This window comes from Coenobita brevimanus, chromosome 50 (assembly GCF_032717465.1).
Source record: "Coenobita brevimanus isolate Jiangsu-jjx chromosome 50, ASM3271746v2, whole genome shotgun sequence".
NCBI lineage: Eukaryota > Metazoa > Arthropoda > Malacostraca > Decapoda > Coenobitidae > Coenobita > Coenobita brevimanus.
In genome coordinates, this window is record NC_137003.1 from 30,447,616 (window position 1) to 30,461,343 (window position 13,728).

The 13,728-nt window shown below is 41.6% G+C and overlaps 1 protein-coding gene across 1 annotated transcript; it reads left to right on the top strand.

The window, feature by feature from the left end:
- Nucleotides 1-954: 954 nt before the first annotated feature.
- Nucleotides 955-5,624, top strand: LOC145399725 (uncharacterized). Its single transcript, XM_080272273.1, has 4 exons — nucleotides 955-1,069; nucleotides 3,330-3,547; nucleotides 4,629-4,809; nucleotides 5,521-5,624. Exons 1-4 carry the CDS (start codon nucleotides 955-957, stop codon nucleotides 5,622-5,624), a joined length of 618 nt encoding a protein of 205 aa, XP_080128399.1.
- Nucleotides 5,625-13,728: the final 8,104 nt, after the last annotated feature.

The window sequence follows — 13,728 nt, forward strand, 5'->3', positions numbered from 1 at the left end:
TACCTGTTCAATTACTGATTTATGATTCGCCAGGCTAATGATGATAATTATATTTACTAGGCTTCCCAGGATGGAGTCCTTTGTTAACATTACGGAAAAACAGCGGAATGAAATTACATGAAATTTTCAGGATATGTGAGCACTGGTCCCAAAAGGAAGTGATTGCATTTCGGAGGTAATCGAGTGTGCCAGAAAGGTCAAAATCAAGGTCACGGATTTTCAGAGGGTTATAACTTGAAACCGGCTGAAGACAGAGATATTTACAATCATCATCATACAGGAACTCCTCTATGGGCTTTCATTTGGTACCAAGAAGTTTGAGTGATCATGAAAGGTCAAACTCATGGTCACGAATATTCAGGGGGCTATAACTCGAAACTGGCTGCAGATAGATATTTACAGTTATCAACCTACAGGAAGTCCCATATGGGGTTTTAATTGGTACCATGACCTTTGACCTTGATTGGCCTTGAAAGGCCAAACTTAAGGTCACGGATAATCAGGGGGCTATAACTCAAAACAGGTTTTGAAGATAGAGATATTTACTATAACCAAGATATAGGAAGCCTCATATGGGCTTTCATTTGGCACCATGACATTTGACCTCGAGTGACCTTGAAAGGTCAAATGCAAGATCACTGATTTTCAGAGGGCTATTACTTCAAACGGTTGAAAATAAAATGACTGCTGTCGGGCGAGGTTTATTGTGCTGGGCACCACTTGTTTTTTTATTTTTACTTTTTTTTTTTTTTCGCTGGTGGCGTCTAGGAGGCCGACTTCTCGATCGGGCCATTCAGCCTGTCAGAGAGTCGTTCCGAGGTAATAGACTTCACCTATCCCGTGCTGGTCCAATACACCATCATCCTGGGAGGAAGGGGCAAACCTGAAGTCAATCCCTGGGGATTTTTCCTACCTCTTCAGCCTATGGTGTGGCTCTCTATCGTTATCTCCCTCATGGGTCTTCCAACTCTTATGTACCTCGTCTCCTACTGCCAACACACCGAGAACCGGGGTGGCGAAAGCTGGCCAGAGGATACTTTTACTATGGTCCGCGTGCTGCTTCAACAGGGTAAGTGGTTATACAGCACCACCAAAAACAAGTTAAAGAGAAGCCACTGTTAACTCCTTCTGACTATTTCTGCGTTCCTTTATCTTCTTTCCTGCTACCTTCTCACCGAGAACAATGGTGGAGAAAGGTAGCCAAAAAGTTGCTCCACTAGGATAAATGATAAACAGCAGTAAAAACACATGCTGTAGTGAGAGTAGCGACTGTTATCTTTTTCCTGGCTGTTCCTATGCGCTTTATCTCCTCTCCCATTGCCAACACACGGAGAACAGGGGTGGCGAAAGCTTGCAAGAGGATACTTTTATTATGGTTACAACAAGATATTCCTACAAGTAGCACAGTGGCTTCCATATTTCTCTTCTTCTTGTTCCTTTGGTCATGTACTTTACCTATTTTCTTAGTGTACACAAACCAAGAAAGGTGTGGGGAAAGCTGGCATGAGGATTCGAAACTGACCGTCACACTGCCACTAAAGTCCCGGCGCCCTGGCAACCTACCATTCGAAAGTGCGTCTGATTTCGTGCATAATACCAGACTCATGTGATTCATGTATAATATGTTCGTGTAAAATAATATTCGTGTATAATATATTCGTGCATAATAATATGATTCATGTATAATATGCTACGAAATCGGACGCACTCAGAGTAGTGCGCCAGGACTACAGAACTGGCAACTTGAACTAAGGGAGGACCTTTCTGTTCTGTCTATGCCATATCTCCGGTTATTTGTTAGGTATGATTGCAAAAAATACCTTTTGTCAATTAATCTTGCCTGTATGATGCTGTGCTTGAGAATAGTACAACTGTAGTGCAACAGTATTCCCTAGAGGATACCAGTCCCCTTTGCATTAAGGATAAAATGAAGATTCAATTTTTTTCGCAGAAAAGAAAGAATTCAAGGTTTATAGCTTGCTAAACTAGTTCTTTTCAAATGAAACTGAGCATGAAAGCCTAAGTCAAGTTTGCTTCATTTTATGATGACTGGACTTATTCAGTTAAAATAAAGGATATCATAGGGAGTGGGAAGAGACTGAGGAAAACAGTTTCAGACATGACCAGCTGCATATAAGGAGAGACAACCAACCGACCCTTGCATTTAGTGAGTTAGACGGGAGAGATATACACACAAAAACTTCAAAAGAATAATTACTAGAACAGTCATGCAGTAAGGCCCCCATCACACACACACACACACACACACACACACACACACACACACACACACACACACACACACACACACACACACAAGCAGTACTGCATATATTGGTGAACAGTCATGTACAAAGTCAGCAAATGAGTAAGGTGAAAGAATGCACGGAGTCGGCGCCGCACACCTGACTTTCACAATGCTACTTTTACTAGAGAAGGTATCTGATCCTTCCAAGATAAGTCAGATGAAAAGATGGCACCAAGAATATATAGAGAAAATGAACATAAGTGTGTTGTTGAAGGTATGAGATTACCATGTGGAAGATAAGTGCAGAGCTGAGAGATGGGGGGAAGAGGATTTTTGAGACATGAAATGTAACAAGGATCCTTGTGCCCCAATAAAAAGAGAGAAACGCGAATGAAGAATGACAGTTCGCTATTTAGTCTGTAAAATACCCCTGAGAGAAGGGCCTAGATGCTACTTTTCCAGTGCAGGTCTATAATATGTGACACCATCAACATTGCGACGCTACCAACTGAATTCTCACATTCTAACCTATTGCTGTGGCAGTGGCGAGGTGGCATCGAGGCCTTGGTCTTAGACGTGTTTAACCAATCCATTGGTAAACCATACAAAACAGAAGACAGGTATATCAAATCCTTAGCTCGTGATTGTTGTAGTGACTTGTTATACCATTTGTTTTTGGATGAATACTTTTAAGGTATGGATGATTAATGTGATGGTGACGATGAGGATGAGGATTATTTGTGATAATGACGGTGATGATGATTGATGATGATTAATATTATTTCTGTGATGGTAATGATGATCATGGTGGTTATTACTATTACTCAGATGATGATGATGATGATGATAGTGATGATTGTTATTATTATTACTCTGATGACGATGATGGTAGTGATGATGATTGTTATTACCGTGATGGTAATGATGGTGCTGATAATTACTAATGTGATGAAGATGATGGTAATGATGATAATCATTACTGCGATGATAAAGATGGTGATGCCAATTATTATTGTGTTGATGGTAATGATTATTATTATTCCTGTGATGCTAATGACGGTGATGATATGTGTATGATCAGATAACTGCCTAAGTGGATGGCGGTGGTGGAGACGAGTAGGGCTGGCTGGTTGGATGTTGGCAGTCGTGGTGGTAACAAGGAGCTACGCTGGGAACCTGATGTCGGTGTTGGCAGTGCGGCACATCCAGCAGCCGTATCAGAGCCTCAGACACGTGTTGGACGACCCTCACGTCACTATGGTCTGGCAAACCAACACCTCTAATGTGCAGTACTACAGGGTGAGCAACTTGCACCTTCTCAGTTCTGTTTACGGCAGCAAATGTGACCTAAGTTCCTGCTAAAATGTCCTCTTTACTGATAAAAATTCCATGGTCTTTCTGCATTGTTTAAATCTTTCGAGCATTTTTCTCTGCACGCATAATTATTTCACAGCTTCACTGAATAAGTTTTAGTTATTGTTTCTTTATGGGTCACATAATTATTTTATAGTGAGGCTGTCGCCCGCAGAATCTGGAGGCAGAAATTGTGTTGCCAGCTACCTTGACCTAGGATAACTACTGAACTCGGGAGGTGGTGCCGATTATCATCCACTCACTTGATGAAGTGTTGCCTGATCCTTCCTTTATCTTTATCATAACCTTTCTCTGTTTATCCTCCTCTCTTCCCATTTCTTCAATCTTTCCTGTCACTTTTTATCACGCATCTTTCCATCTCAGGCGACTCTGCAATAACCCTAATGTTTCCAGGAAACAATCTACAATGCTAGTTGGTATCCATGTAAACAAATAATGGGGTGATAAGGAGCCTAAAATGGTGCCCTTGTAAACAGAATGGAGAGACGCAAATGCGGCGTCCATCCAGGAACCAGACCTATAAACAGTACTCTTACCTGCGTCTCGTCGTGCAGAGGCGTTGTTTGCCGCTAGGGTATATCGGTGTACGGCACAGGATGGCCCTGCAAAGGCGGTTGCTTGCCTGGTGTTAATGGGTTAACGGGGTTACTCAACAACAGCAACAACAAGTCAGAAGTATGATGGTACAAAAGTGGCATCAAATCTTAATTTAATCGTCTTGAAACATTAATAACAAATCAACAAAATTCCATTTTTGTGTTTCCAAACATGAGGCAAACTTTTGCTTCGGATAAAAAAAAGCACAAACCAGGCTTACGTGTTTGATATCTTGTGTTGATATCATGGCAGTGTGTCCTGGCAGAACCACACCTTACCTGTGCACTACTACAGGTATGCAGATTTGACCTCAGATCTTTCTAACACTGTTTCTTCGCGGCTCAGAAATTCTTCATTCATTATTTGACTAGAATTCATATGATGATGAACTCTCACTTTCCTCCCCCAGTCAGTGGAATCCGGGATATATCGAGAGGTGAGGGAGGCGGAGGAGGCAGGGAGGGTCAAACATCACACATTAATGGAATTCTTCAACTTGATCAGCACAATGGTTCGACCCGGACACCATGTACTTGTGGATCTCGATATGATGCTGCTTATGATGACTGCACAAGACTTCTCCATCACAGGTGAGAGAGAGAGAGAGAGAGAGAGAGAGAGAGTGTGTGTGTGTGTGTGTGTGTGTGTGTGTGTGTGTGTGTGTGTGTGTGTGTGTGTGTGTGTGTGTGTGTGTGTGTGTGTGTGTGTGTGTGACGTTGGTACTTGAGATAATGGACCTCTGTCAGTTGCTAATTAATATTATCAGTTGTCTCCAGCATAGATGTGTATTTGTGTGTGTGTGGGGGGGGGATTACTTGTGTGGAAAATATATCTGATAAATATGAAATCCTATATCCTGTTTAATTACATTGACCTAAAACTCCCATTTCTCCATATTGAATCTTGAGTTGTAACAATAAATTAACACTAAAATACAAGCCCAGTCACGAAAAAGTGCTAAGGCAAGGATGTAGAGCCGCAGCACTCTTTTTCTGCCAGTGAGCTACATAAATTAAGCCACAAAAGGACAATAATCAGGGCCAAATTAACGTTACAAGAGCTGAACTAATTTTATTCTTAATTGCCCTGAAATTGCCATCTTGCCATCAATGAATGCAGAGTTATAACAATAGATTAGCAATAGAAAAATGATGCTGGTCACAGAATAGTGTCGTGAAAAAAATGTAGAGTGCTGATAATATCCTTTTCTGACACTAAGGCTCATGAAATAAGCTAAAAACGGACGACAATCTGGGGCAAGTTACAGTGAAAAGAGTAGTAATACTGTCATCGTTCTCCAGGAAGATGTGATTTCTACACATCAAAGGAACGGTTCCTGCCCGTGATGCTGTCCATGATAGGCCAGAAGGACAGTCCTCTTGTTCCAGCACTAAGCAAAAGGTAATTAGACGGTTAGATTGTACTGGGTATACTCATTATTCTAACCTGGCCTAAAACTAGCATCTGTCAATATTAAATGTTGAGGTGTTAAAAACAGATGAACACTATTGTATGATGTAGGAAGATAGACTGTGTTAGGTATACTCTTTTTACTTGGCTTAAAATTGCCTTTTCTCAGTCATGAATGCTGAAATGTAGCCTAAATAACAGATGATTATTGGAAAATGATACTAATGACGAAGAAGTGCAGTAGAAAGGATGGTGAGCTGTAGCTGTATCTGTTTCTGCTACTATACTGTACTATTATACCTGCCGCTAATCAACTTGTCTCTTAAGCCCTGCCCCATTTCATCCAACGCCTGGATAGTGGGCAAAGAAGGGTGGGGCCATGACCTCAGGAAAGATGAGACTGGGACTCCTCGTCTGTTCAGGAAGCTCCCTAGCCCCTCTTCCTTAGCGATTTATTTTTTATATGGCTGGTAAATATCAACTTGTCATTTATTTTGAGTATAGTGGTATTTGAATGATTTTAATGACACACACAGGCTGACAGTACCGAATAATAAACAGAATAAATCAGTTAAGGTGTTAGAGAGCTTCCTTAACCCTTATTGGGCAAATGGGGTCCCTGCGGACCCCAGCATGTTTTTAAAATGTTGCCATTAAGCCATTTTTTACTTTCACAGCCTGACCTCTCACGACTTTTATTGTAGATGGTTATTTTATATCCTCATAAAATTTGAGCAAAAAATCTCGCACGATTAAGAAGAGACATTGCAATAAATGTCAGTGGGGTCAACCAGGACCCCACCTGGCCTTCCGTGTGACTAAATTTTTTAAAACATTTTTTTCAGATATTTCAGATTATAAACATTAGTACAATGTCAATACCAGCAGCAAAATTTTATGCCTCAGTGGCGGTGGCAGGTGACCAAGAAGAAGAAAATTATTCAGATGGTGATTTATCTGTATCGAACGCTGATGATTATGAAGTGAACAAAATTAGTGTGAGCAGTATTGGGTCTCCTGTGAGTGCTGATGATAATTCTGAAATGCAAGTGGTGGTAGTATTTCAGATGATGCTCATCAAGAGGATAAAACAAGAAATTGTTGTACCAAATTTGAACATTATAGGGATAGTTTTATTTTATGATCATGCTAATTTACTTTATACATGAACTTGTTATTATTTTGAGAACCTGTTCCATGAATACTGACAATCAGATATTTAAATACGTGTAGAATCAGTACTTCCACACTCAAACTTTAATAAAATTGTCATAAAATGAATTTTTTTTTTTGTTAAAATAATAATAAAAGAAAAGCAAAAAAGGACACTTGGTGGGTTGGTTCCACTTGCTGTGTCCTGGGCAACATATGTACAAAGTTTAGTAGATATAACTTTATGAATATGGCAGAAATATACCATTAAGGTTTGGGGCCCGCTGGGACCCCATCAGCCTTCCGTGTAACTTGGTAATCCCTTGCCCACAAAGGGTTAATCAACGAGAATACAGGCTAAGGTGCCTGACGACAGGGATGAAAGATGAAAATGAGGACCATGTTAAAGCAAAGAAACTATAGTGATGAGATAATGATGTATTAATTCTCCACGTCATTCGTGAGTCCACTTTGTAACACAATATACAGACCAACCATAACCCTCACAGTTGTTTAAAAAAAAAATAAAAATAGAATATGTGAGCTTGCCTTCCTGTCCTTGATATATGTTTTATATGGTTTATTTATTTTCCGAGGATTTATTTTTCTGCTCGTCAGGCTTCTGAGTATTATTAACTATTTCTGATAGCATTTTCTTCCTAGATTATTAACTATTTCTGATAGCATTTTCTTCCTAGATAACAGACTCCTAAGGACAGCACGTAATTAATGATACTATTTTTTTTTTAATTTGACAAAATTGTCTCATACAGAAATTCTTTCTCCTTTAACAACTTTTCAACCGTGGTTGAGTTGGTAGGTAGGTGGCCAGCAGTGCCAATGGATATGGTTTCGAATCCTACCTGGAGCAGGGAACAGTTCAATTACTTTAATAACGTAAAGGCAGAAATTACTGATATATCATAGGATCCACAAACATTTAACACCCCAGCTGATAACGGTACACCAGTCCTGTACGATGCAGCCCTAGCATGTGCTCAGTGTGGAAGGTGGGTGTTAGCTCCGAAATGGTAGCAAGTGGTTGTGCACAGTACTTAGGAGGGCTGCTGGGTCTCCGGGAATGGGCCTTTACGTGTATGCTCTGAGTCGGACACATTTAAAAAATAATATTTTGTGTTGTGCAGAATGTCCGCCGTGGCTGAGGCTGGCTTGTACGACCAGTGGGTCAAGAATATGGTACCCAACAGCACCTCCTGCAACAACCCACCCACCAGGATCACCGTTAGTACAACACTCACCCTCATAAACCTATGGGTGGGTGTTGATAGCTGTCTTGTCCACTCTTTCATCTCATGCCAAGTGTTATGTTTTATGCTCTGTCTCAGTGCGTGTGTGTGTGTGTGTGTGTGTGTGTGTGTGTGTGTGTGTGTGTGTGTGTGTGTGTGTGTGTGTGTGTGTGTGTGAACAAAATATTTCAGACAGTTTTCATCCGATACTAACAATATTTAGTGGACGGGTTGAGGGTCTGAAGATGCGTAAACCTATTGTTTGTCACAGGGCTAGGTCAAACGTTAATCTAACAAAATCATCCGAGTGGATGGTCTAAGCCGCCAAATCTCGTTCCAGGGCATGTTTGCAGTTCTGGCTGGTGGACACGCTGCCGGTCTGTTGATTCTGCTGTTTGAGGTTGTTGGTAAAGCTGCTGGAAGATGGGCAAATGCAGATGCTCGTGCCCACTTCCCTGTTATGTGAACCAGAAGCTGGATAGACTGGAACATATTTCCCAGGTTTCTGTCTGTCTCTCTCTCTCTCTCTCTCTCTCTTTCAGATCCAAAAAATAATCTCTGCAACAACCAGAATCCTGCCCACAACCACACATTCACCAGCCCAGTGCTCTATATAATCCACCACCACCTCCTTCGTCAGTTTCAAATTTTCCATTCATTCCACGTAGGCAGACCACATAATTTCTCCTTATATGACCCACAACATGTATTAATCGTTACAGCAGTGGTTCGCAGCCAGTGTGCTGCCAAAAGCTTCCTGGTGTGCCGCGGCACATTACCCAAACCTCCGCTATAAAACAATTCAGGGAAATTCTATCTATCTATCTGTTGCCAGACCCATCAATCCCGTAAGGGGTGGCCACAAACAAATCGCCTCCATGTCACCCTGTCCCCCGCCATTTCACTGCCCTACCTCCACTACACACACCCCTCTCATACTGTATACCTCTCCACTTTATCCCTCTATCGTATCTTTGTCCCTCCTACACCCTCTCCTCCCCTCTACCTCACTCACATACACTCTCCTCGATAGTCTCTCACTCTCCAACATCTTCACATGGTCAAATCACCTCAGTGTATTTCACTTAAAGCTTTCTATCATACCCACATCCACACCACAACGCTTCTTCATTTGCTCATATGTCAGTCTCTTTATGTAATTCCTTATGCTCCTGTCAAGTAACTCATTTCCACTGCTGTCAGTCTTGACTTGTGTCCCTCAACAAGGTCAAAGCTTCACTTCCATACGTTAGGGTTAACATCACAATACTTTCATGCAGCGACTTTTTTACTTCCATGCTCACTTCCCTATTTACTGTCACTGCTTTCAAAGACCCAGCAACCTTTCTTCCTTGTTTAACCCTTTGAAGCACTTCATCCTCCAAACTTCCAACCTTATCATACTACCTAAGTACTTAAATGCATTCACGTTTTCCATTTCCTCATCATCCAACCTCACTGTATACTCAGTGACTTCATTTCTCTCAAAGACCATAACTTTACTCTTCCCTACAAATACCTATAGATTCCTTTCATACACACTGTCCCAAACTCATTCACCAAGCCTTGCAATTCCCCTTCATATTCATTTAATAATACAGTATCATCTATACAATATCCACTGCCTTACCTCGTATCTCTTTTATAACCCCATCCATATACAGATTAAACAACCATGGAGACGTGACACATGCCTGGTTCACTCTAACATTCTGATGGAAAAAAAATACTCAGTTCACTATTCAAACGCACTGCAGCCTTAGCCCCCTCATACATAGTCTTCACAGCATTCAACAACTTTCCATTTATTCCATAATTCTTAATACTATCCACATTCCTTGCCTATCCACCCTGTCATATGCTTTCTCGAGATCCATGAAGGCTGCTTACAACTTCTTCCCTTTCTCTAGAAACTTTTCTACTATAGACCTAAGGATGAATATATGATTTGCACAACCTCTTCCTTTCTAAAACTTCCCTGTTCTTCTCCAACTGATTCCTTTGTTATTTTCCGAATTCTGTCAATAACTATCCTACCATATACTTTTCTTATTACACTAAAAAGACAAATGCTCTATTGGTTATGAAACACTTTTTTCCTTTTTTCGTTTATTCAGGGGAACAATTAACCCGTTGCATGCCAGTGCCGTTTTAAAACGGTCTGACATAATGCCGCGGCCAGTGCCAGTGCCACTTTAAAATGGTTTAAAATAAAGCAGTTCACTGTGACCGCATTTTTCAAGATTCCCAGGTAAAAATTGGCAGGCATGAAAGGTAACTGTTCCTCTACCATCCCTCAGGCTGTCAAGGCCATACACTCACTCGCTCCCCGACTCATGCTCACTCTGCCTCACTCTGCCTATGTGCCTTCCCCAGTGCTGTACATAGCGAAGGTATTTTGTAAATATTTTCATGTAAGTTATATTTTCTTGTAAGTGTAAGGACTATATAATGAAGTCAAGTTGTAAATACCTTCTTGTAAGTGCCAGGACTGTAAGTAATGAAGTCAGGTTGTACCTATCTTCAAATAAGTGTAAGATAATGCATTCACAGTGAGAAGGACATGCAAACTGTGATAGATGCTGAAGTAATAAGTAATCAGAAAAGTGTACTGAACATTGCTATACCTTCCCAGCATAAATACCTGAGTATACCTTACATAGAAAACGGCTTTCTCTCACGTACGTGGTGAGCGTGAGAGAGCAGCTATACCTGTAAATGAGTATGCAGGACTCAATAAAACTCATTTCCGAGCCTCGGTGAGCATTTTAATGGCGAAATTCGTTGTTTCTACATCAAAATCTATCATTATAGCCAAAAAAAAAAGGTCGAATAATGGCCGGCACTGGGGTGACCCATAGGGTTAAAAATAGCCGGCATGCGACGGGTTAAACCTGACTTCCAATCCTCCGGGACTCTACCTTCCTCCCAGGCCAATCTACACATCTTCCATATATATTTTATTACTATCTCTATCCCATGCTTCAGCATTTCACCACACACCCCATCAATTCCTGGAGTTTTCCCAATTTTGACTTTCTTCATTGTTAGCACTACCGATCTCTTTTTCCCTTCTCACCTCCCTCCTTCTCCCAGACATTCCATAGCCACTTATACTCACACTACTTTCATGCTGTATGTTTAACAGTTCTTCCACGTGTTCCCTCCATATGCTCACGTTTTCTCCCTTCTCCACTATCAGTCTACCATTTTTATCTTTCACTCTCCTACTAACTTCTTTATCACCCTGTCTAGCTCACTTTACCTCCTTCCAGAACTTTTTCTTACATTCCCTCTACTGTACACTCAAATTCCATCCAAATTCCTCATCCACACTCTTCTTACTCTCTCGTACTAATCTTTTCACCTCTCTCTTCCTTTCTGCATGTAACTCTCTTCTGTCTCTCAGTTTCCCCCATACCTCTGCTTTCCATCCACTCACTACTTATGTGCTTTCTTCTATTGCACCACAGCTTGTCTCATTTCTTCATTCCACCATACTGTTCCTTGCACCCCCCTTTTGTCTTCTCTTCACCCCACACACCACATCACGTGCTGCAGTGACTCCGTTTGTGAATATCTTGCACATACCTTCCACCTCCCCCATCTGCTCCAAATTGTATTTACTCAATTGCTCCTCCACTTCTCTCATACTTTCTGCCTTTTTTTTTTATATCCTCTTGAAATCTTTCTACCGTCCTTGTATGGACTACTTCCTCCTGTCCTTCCCTCCCTTCATTGCTCCATTGCACATGAACATCGACTTTCACCACCAGCAAGTGGTGGTCAGAAATTTCACTTCCCCAACCTCTTACATCCATTACATATATACCATATCATTCTGTCACCCACACACACATAATCAAACACTGCCTTCCGTTCAATCAGTTCACCACCCACCCTTCTCATCACTCACCACGTATGCCTGTGGATTACTTTGTGCCTGAAGAAGGTGTTGGCTATCACCAACCCTCTTCCAGCACAAATGTCCACTAAATCATTACCATTTTCATTCACTTCTGCAGGCACACCCCACTCACCAACGACTCCATCCACCTTCACATTCCATACTCTTCCATTCATATCTCCACTCAAAAGCCTTCTCACATTGCTCTCAAAATTTTCCATGTGTGCTTCCACATTTGCCAAAAATTCTTCTTTCATTTTGCTAGCACGATCTTGCATTGGCACTCACGCACATACAGTTGTCCACGTTTGAACTCCTACTTTCAGTCTTACCCCCACAAACCTTGAACCAACTGATCCATATTCTTATATTCTCCTTCCATCTCTGGGGGGCGCGGTAGCTCAGTAGTAGCGCGCCGGACTCATAATCGGGGGATTGCGAGTTCGAGCCTCGCCCGGGCTGCCGTGTCGGGAGTGGTAGCTCGCTCCTGTAACCCTAGCGGGGCTATATAGTCCAATACAGGGCTTAGCTCGGGGGAACTCCATTTCTCCCATTTTTTTTTTCCTTCCATCTCTTGCACACAACAATACTTACTCCCTCTTTTACCCTCTCATTCTCAGCTACTCCCGCGCATATACCCTATCTATATTCCCACTCTCTCATCCTCTCATCTTATTATTTGGGTCTCAGTTAACCCGTCACGTCCCGAGGTTCTCCGCACCTCTGACATCCCCCAGTCCCGAGGTATTTTCGAAAAAAAAATTTTTTGCTAAAACTTTCACTTTCGGTGAGAAACATCGAAAATTCATAGAGAAATCGCTCACCTGAGGTTTAAAATACTCATTCCAGGTAGGAGTTCCTCCTTACCTGACTGGGTTTTCTAACATGCTGGCACCAAAGAAAACGAGTTCTATGGGAGGGTAACTATTTTATCCACTCATAAACGGTATTTATTTATTTACTTGGTACGAATGTATATGTAGTATGAGAGTATATTGGTTTTCAAGCACTAATAAAGGCATTATAAGCATTGTTTCACTCACTAACTAATCACCATACCTGACCTTTTTTTGCCACATTACCTGATCATTATTTCTGGCTGTTTCTTCTTCTAATGCTATGTAAACATTGTCCTCCACATTGTCATCGATTGGGGAATCACTCTGGCCCTGAATATCTTTACTAGCTAGGTCACTGGTAACAGGTGAATTGCCGAGACAATGGCATGAGGGGGGGAGGGGGGAGGTTATGCAGTGTAAGGCATTGTCCCTGCTTGGCATCTTGTAGAGGAATAGAGGAAGGTGTCCCATGTATACATACGAAAAATCACGCGCAAAAATTGAAAATTGTGCAAATTAGGGACCTTGCAATTGCACGACGTACCAGTACGTCGCCGGGACTGGCAAATGCAAATCGTTGCAATGTACCCATACGTCGACGGGACGGGGCGGGTTAATCCACAAATGTCCACGTTTGCACCCTCTAGCACCTAAGCAATCCCTCTCTCATTCACCTCATCATTCGCACCTCTTACATTCCATGTTGCGATGTGTACCATGTCCTTTGTCCAGTCACTGGTCGGATCCTGTTTGTCCGTGCAGGGAAATTAATATTAATATATAAATTAACATAACTGATATAATATAGTACTGAAAATAAATAAACAATTGTAGTAAACTTCACGGTTCGTTTTCATATATTCCTGTAATACGAGGAGGCTACTTACGAAACCGTCGCCAGGAACTGTCTCATTTGGACAATGATAAACTTTTTGGAGTGTATGCGTGAGTGTA

Coding starts and splice junctions, on each gene's coding strand:
- LOC145399725 (XM_080272273.1), top strand. CDS start 955: ATGGGTCTTCCAACTCTTATGTACCTCGTCTCCTACTGCCAACACACC. Junction 3,548..4,628: donor CTAATGTGCAGTACTACAGG/GTGAGCAACTTG, acceptor TTCCTCCCCCAG/TCAGTGGAATCCGGGATATA. Junction 4,810..5,520: donor ACAAGACTTCTCCATCACAG/GTGAGAGAGAGA, acceptor ATCGTTCTCCAG/GAAGATGTGATTTCTACACA.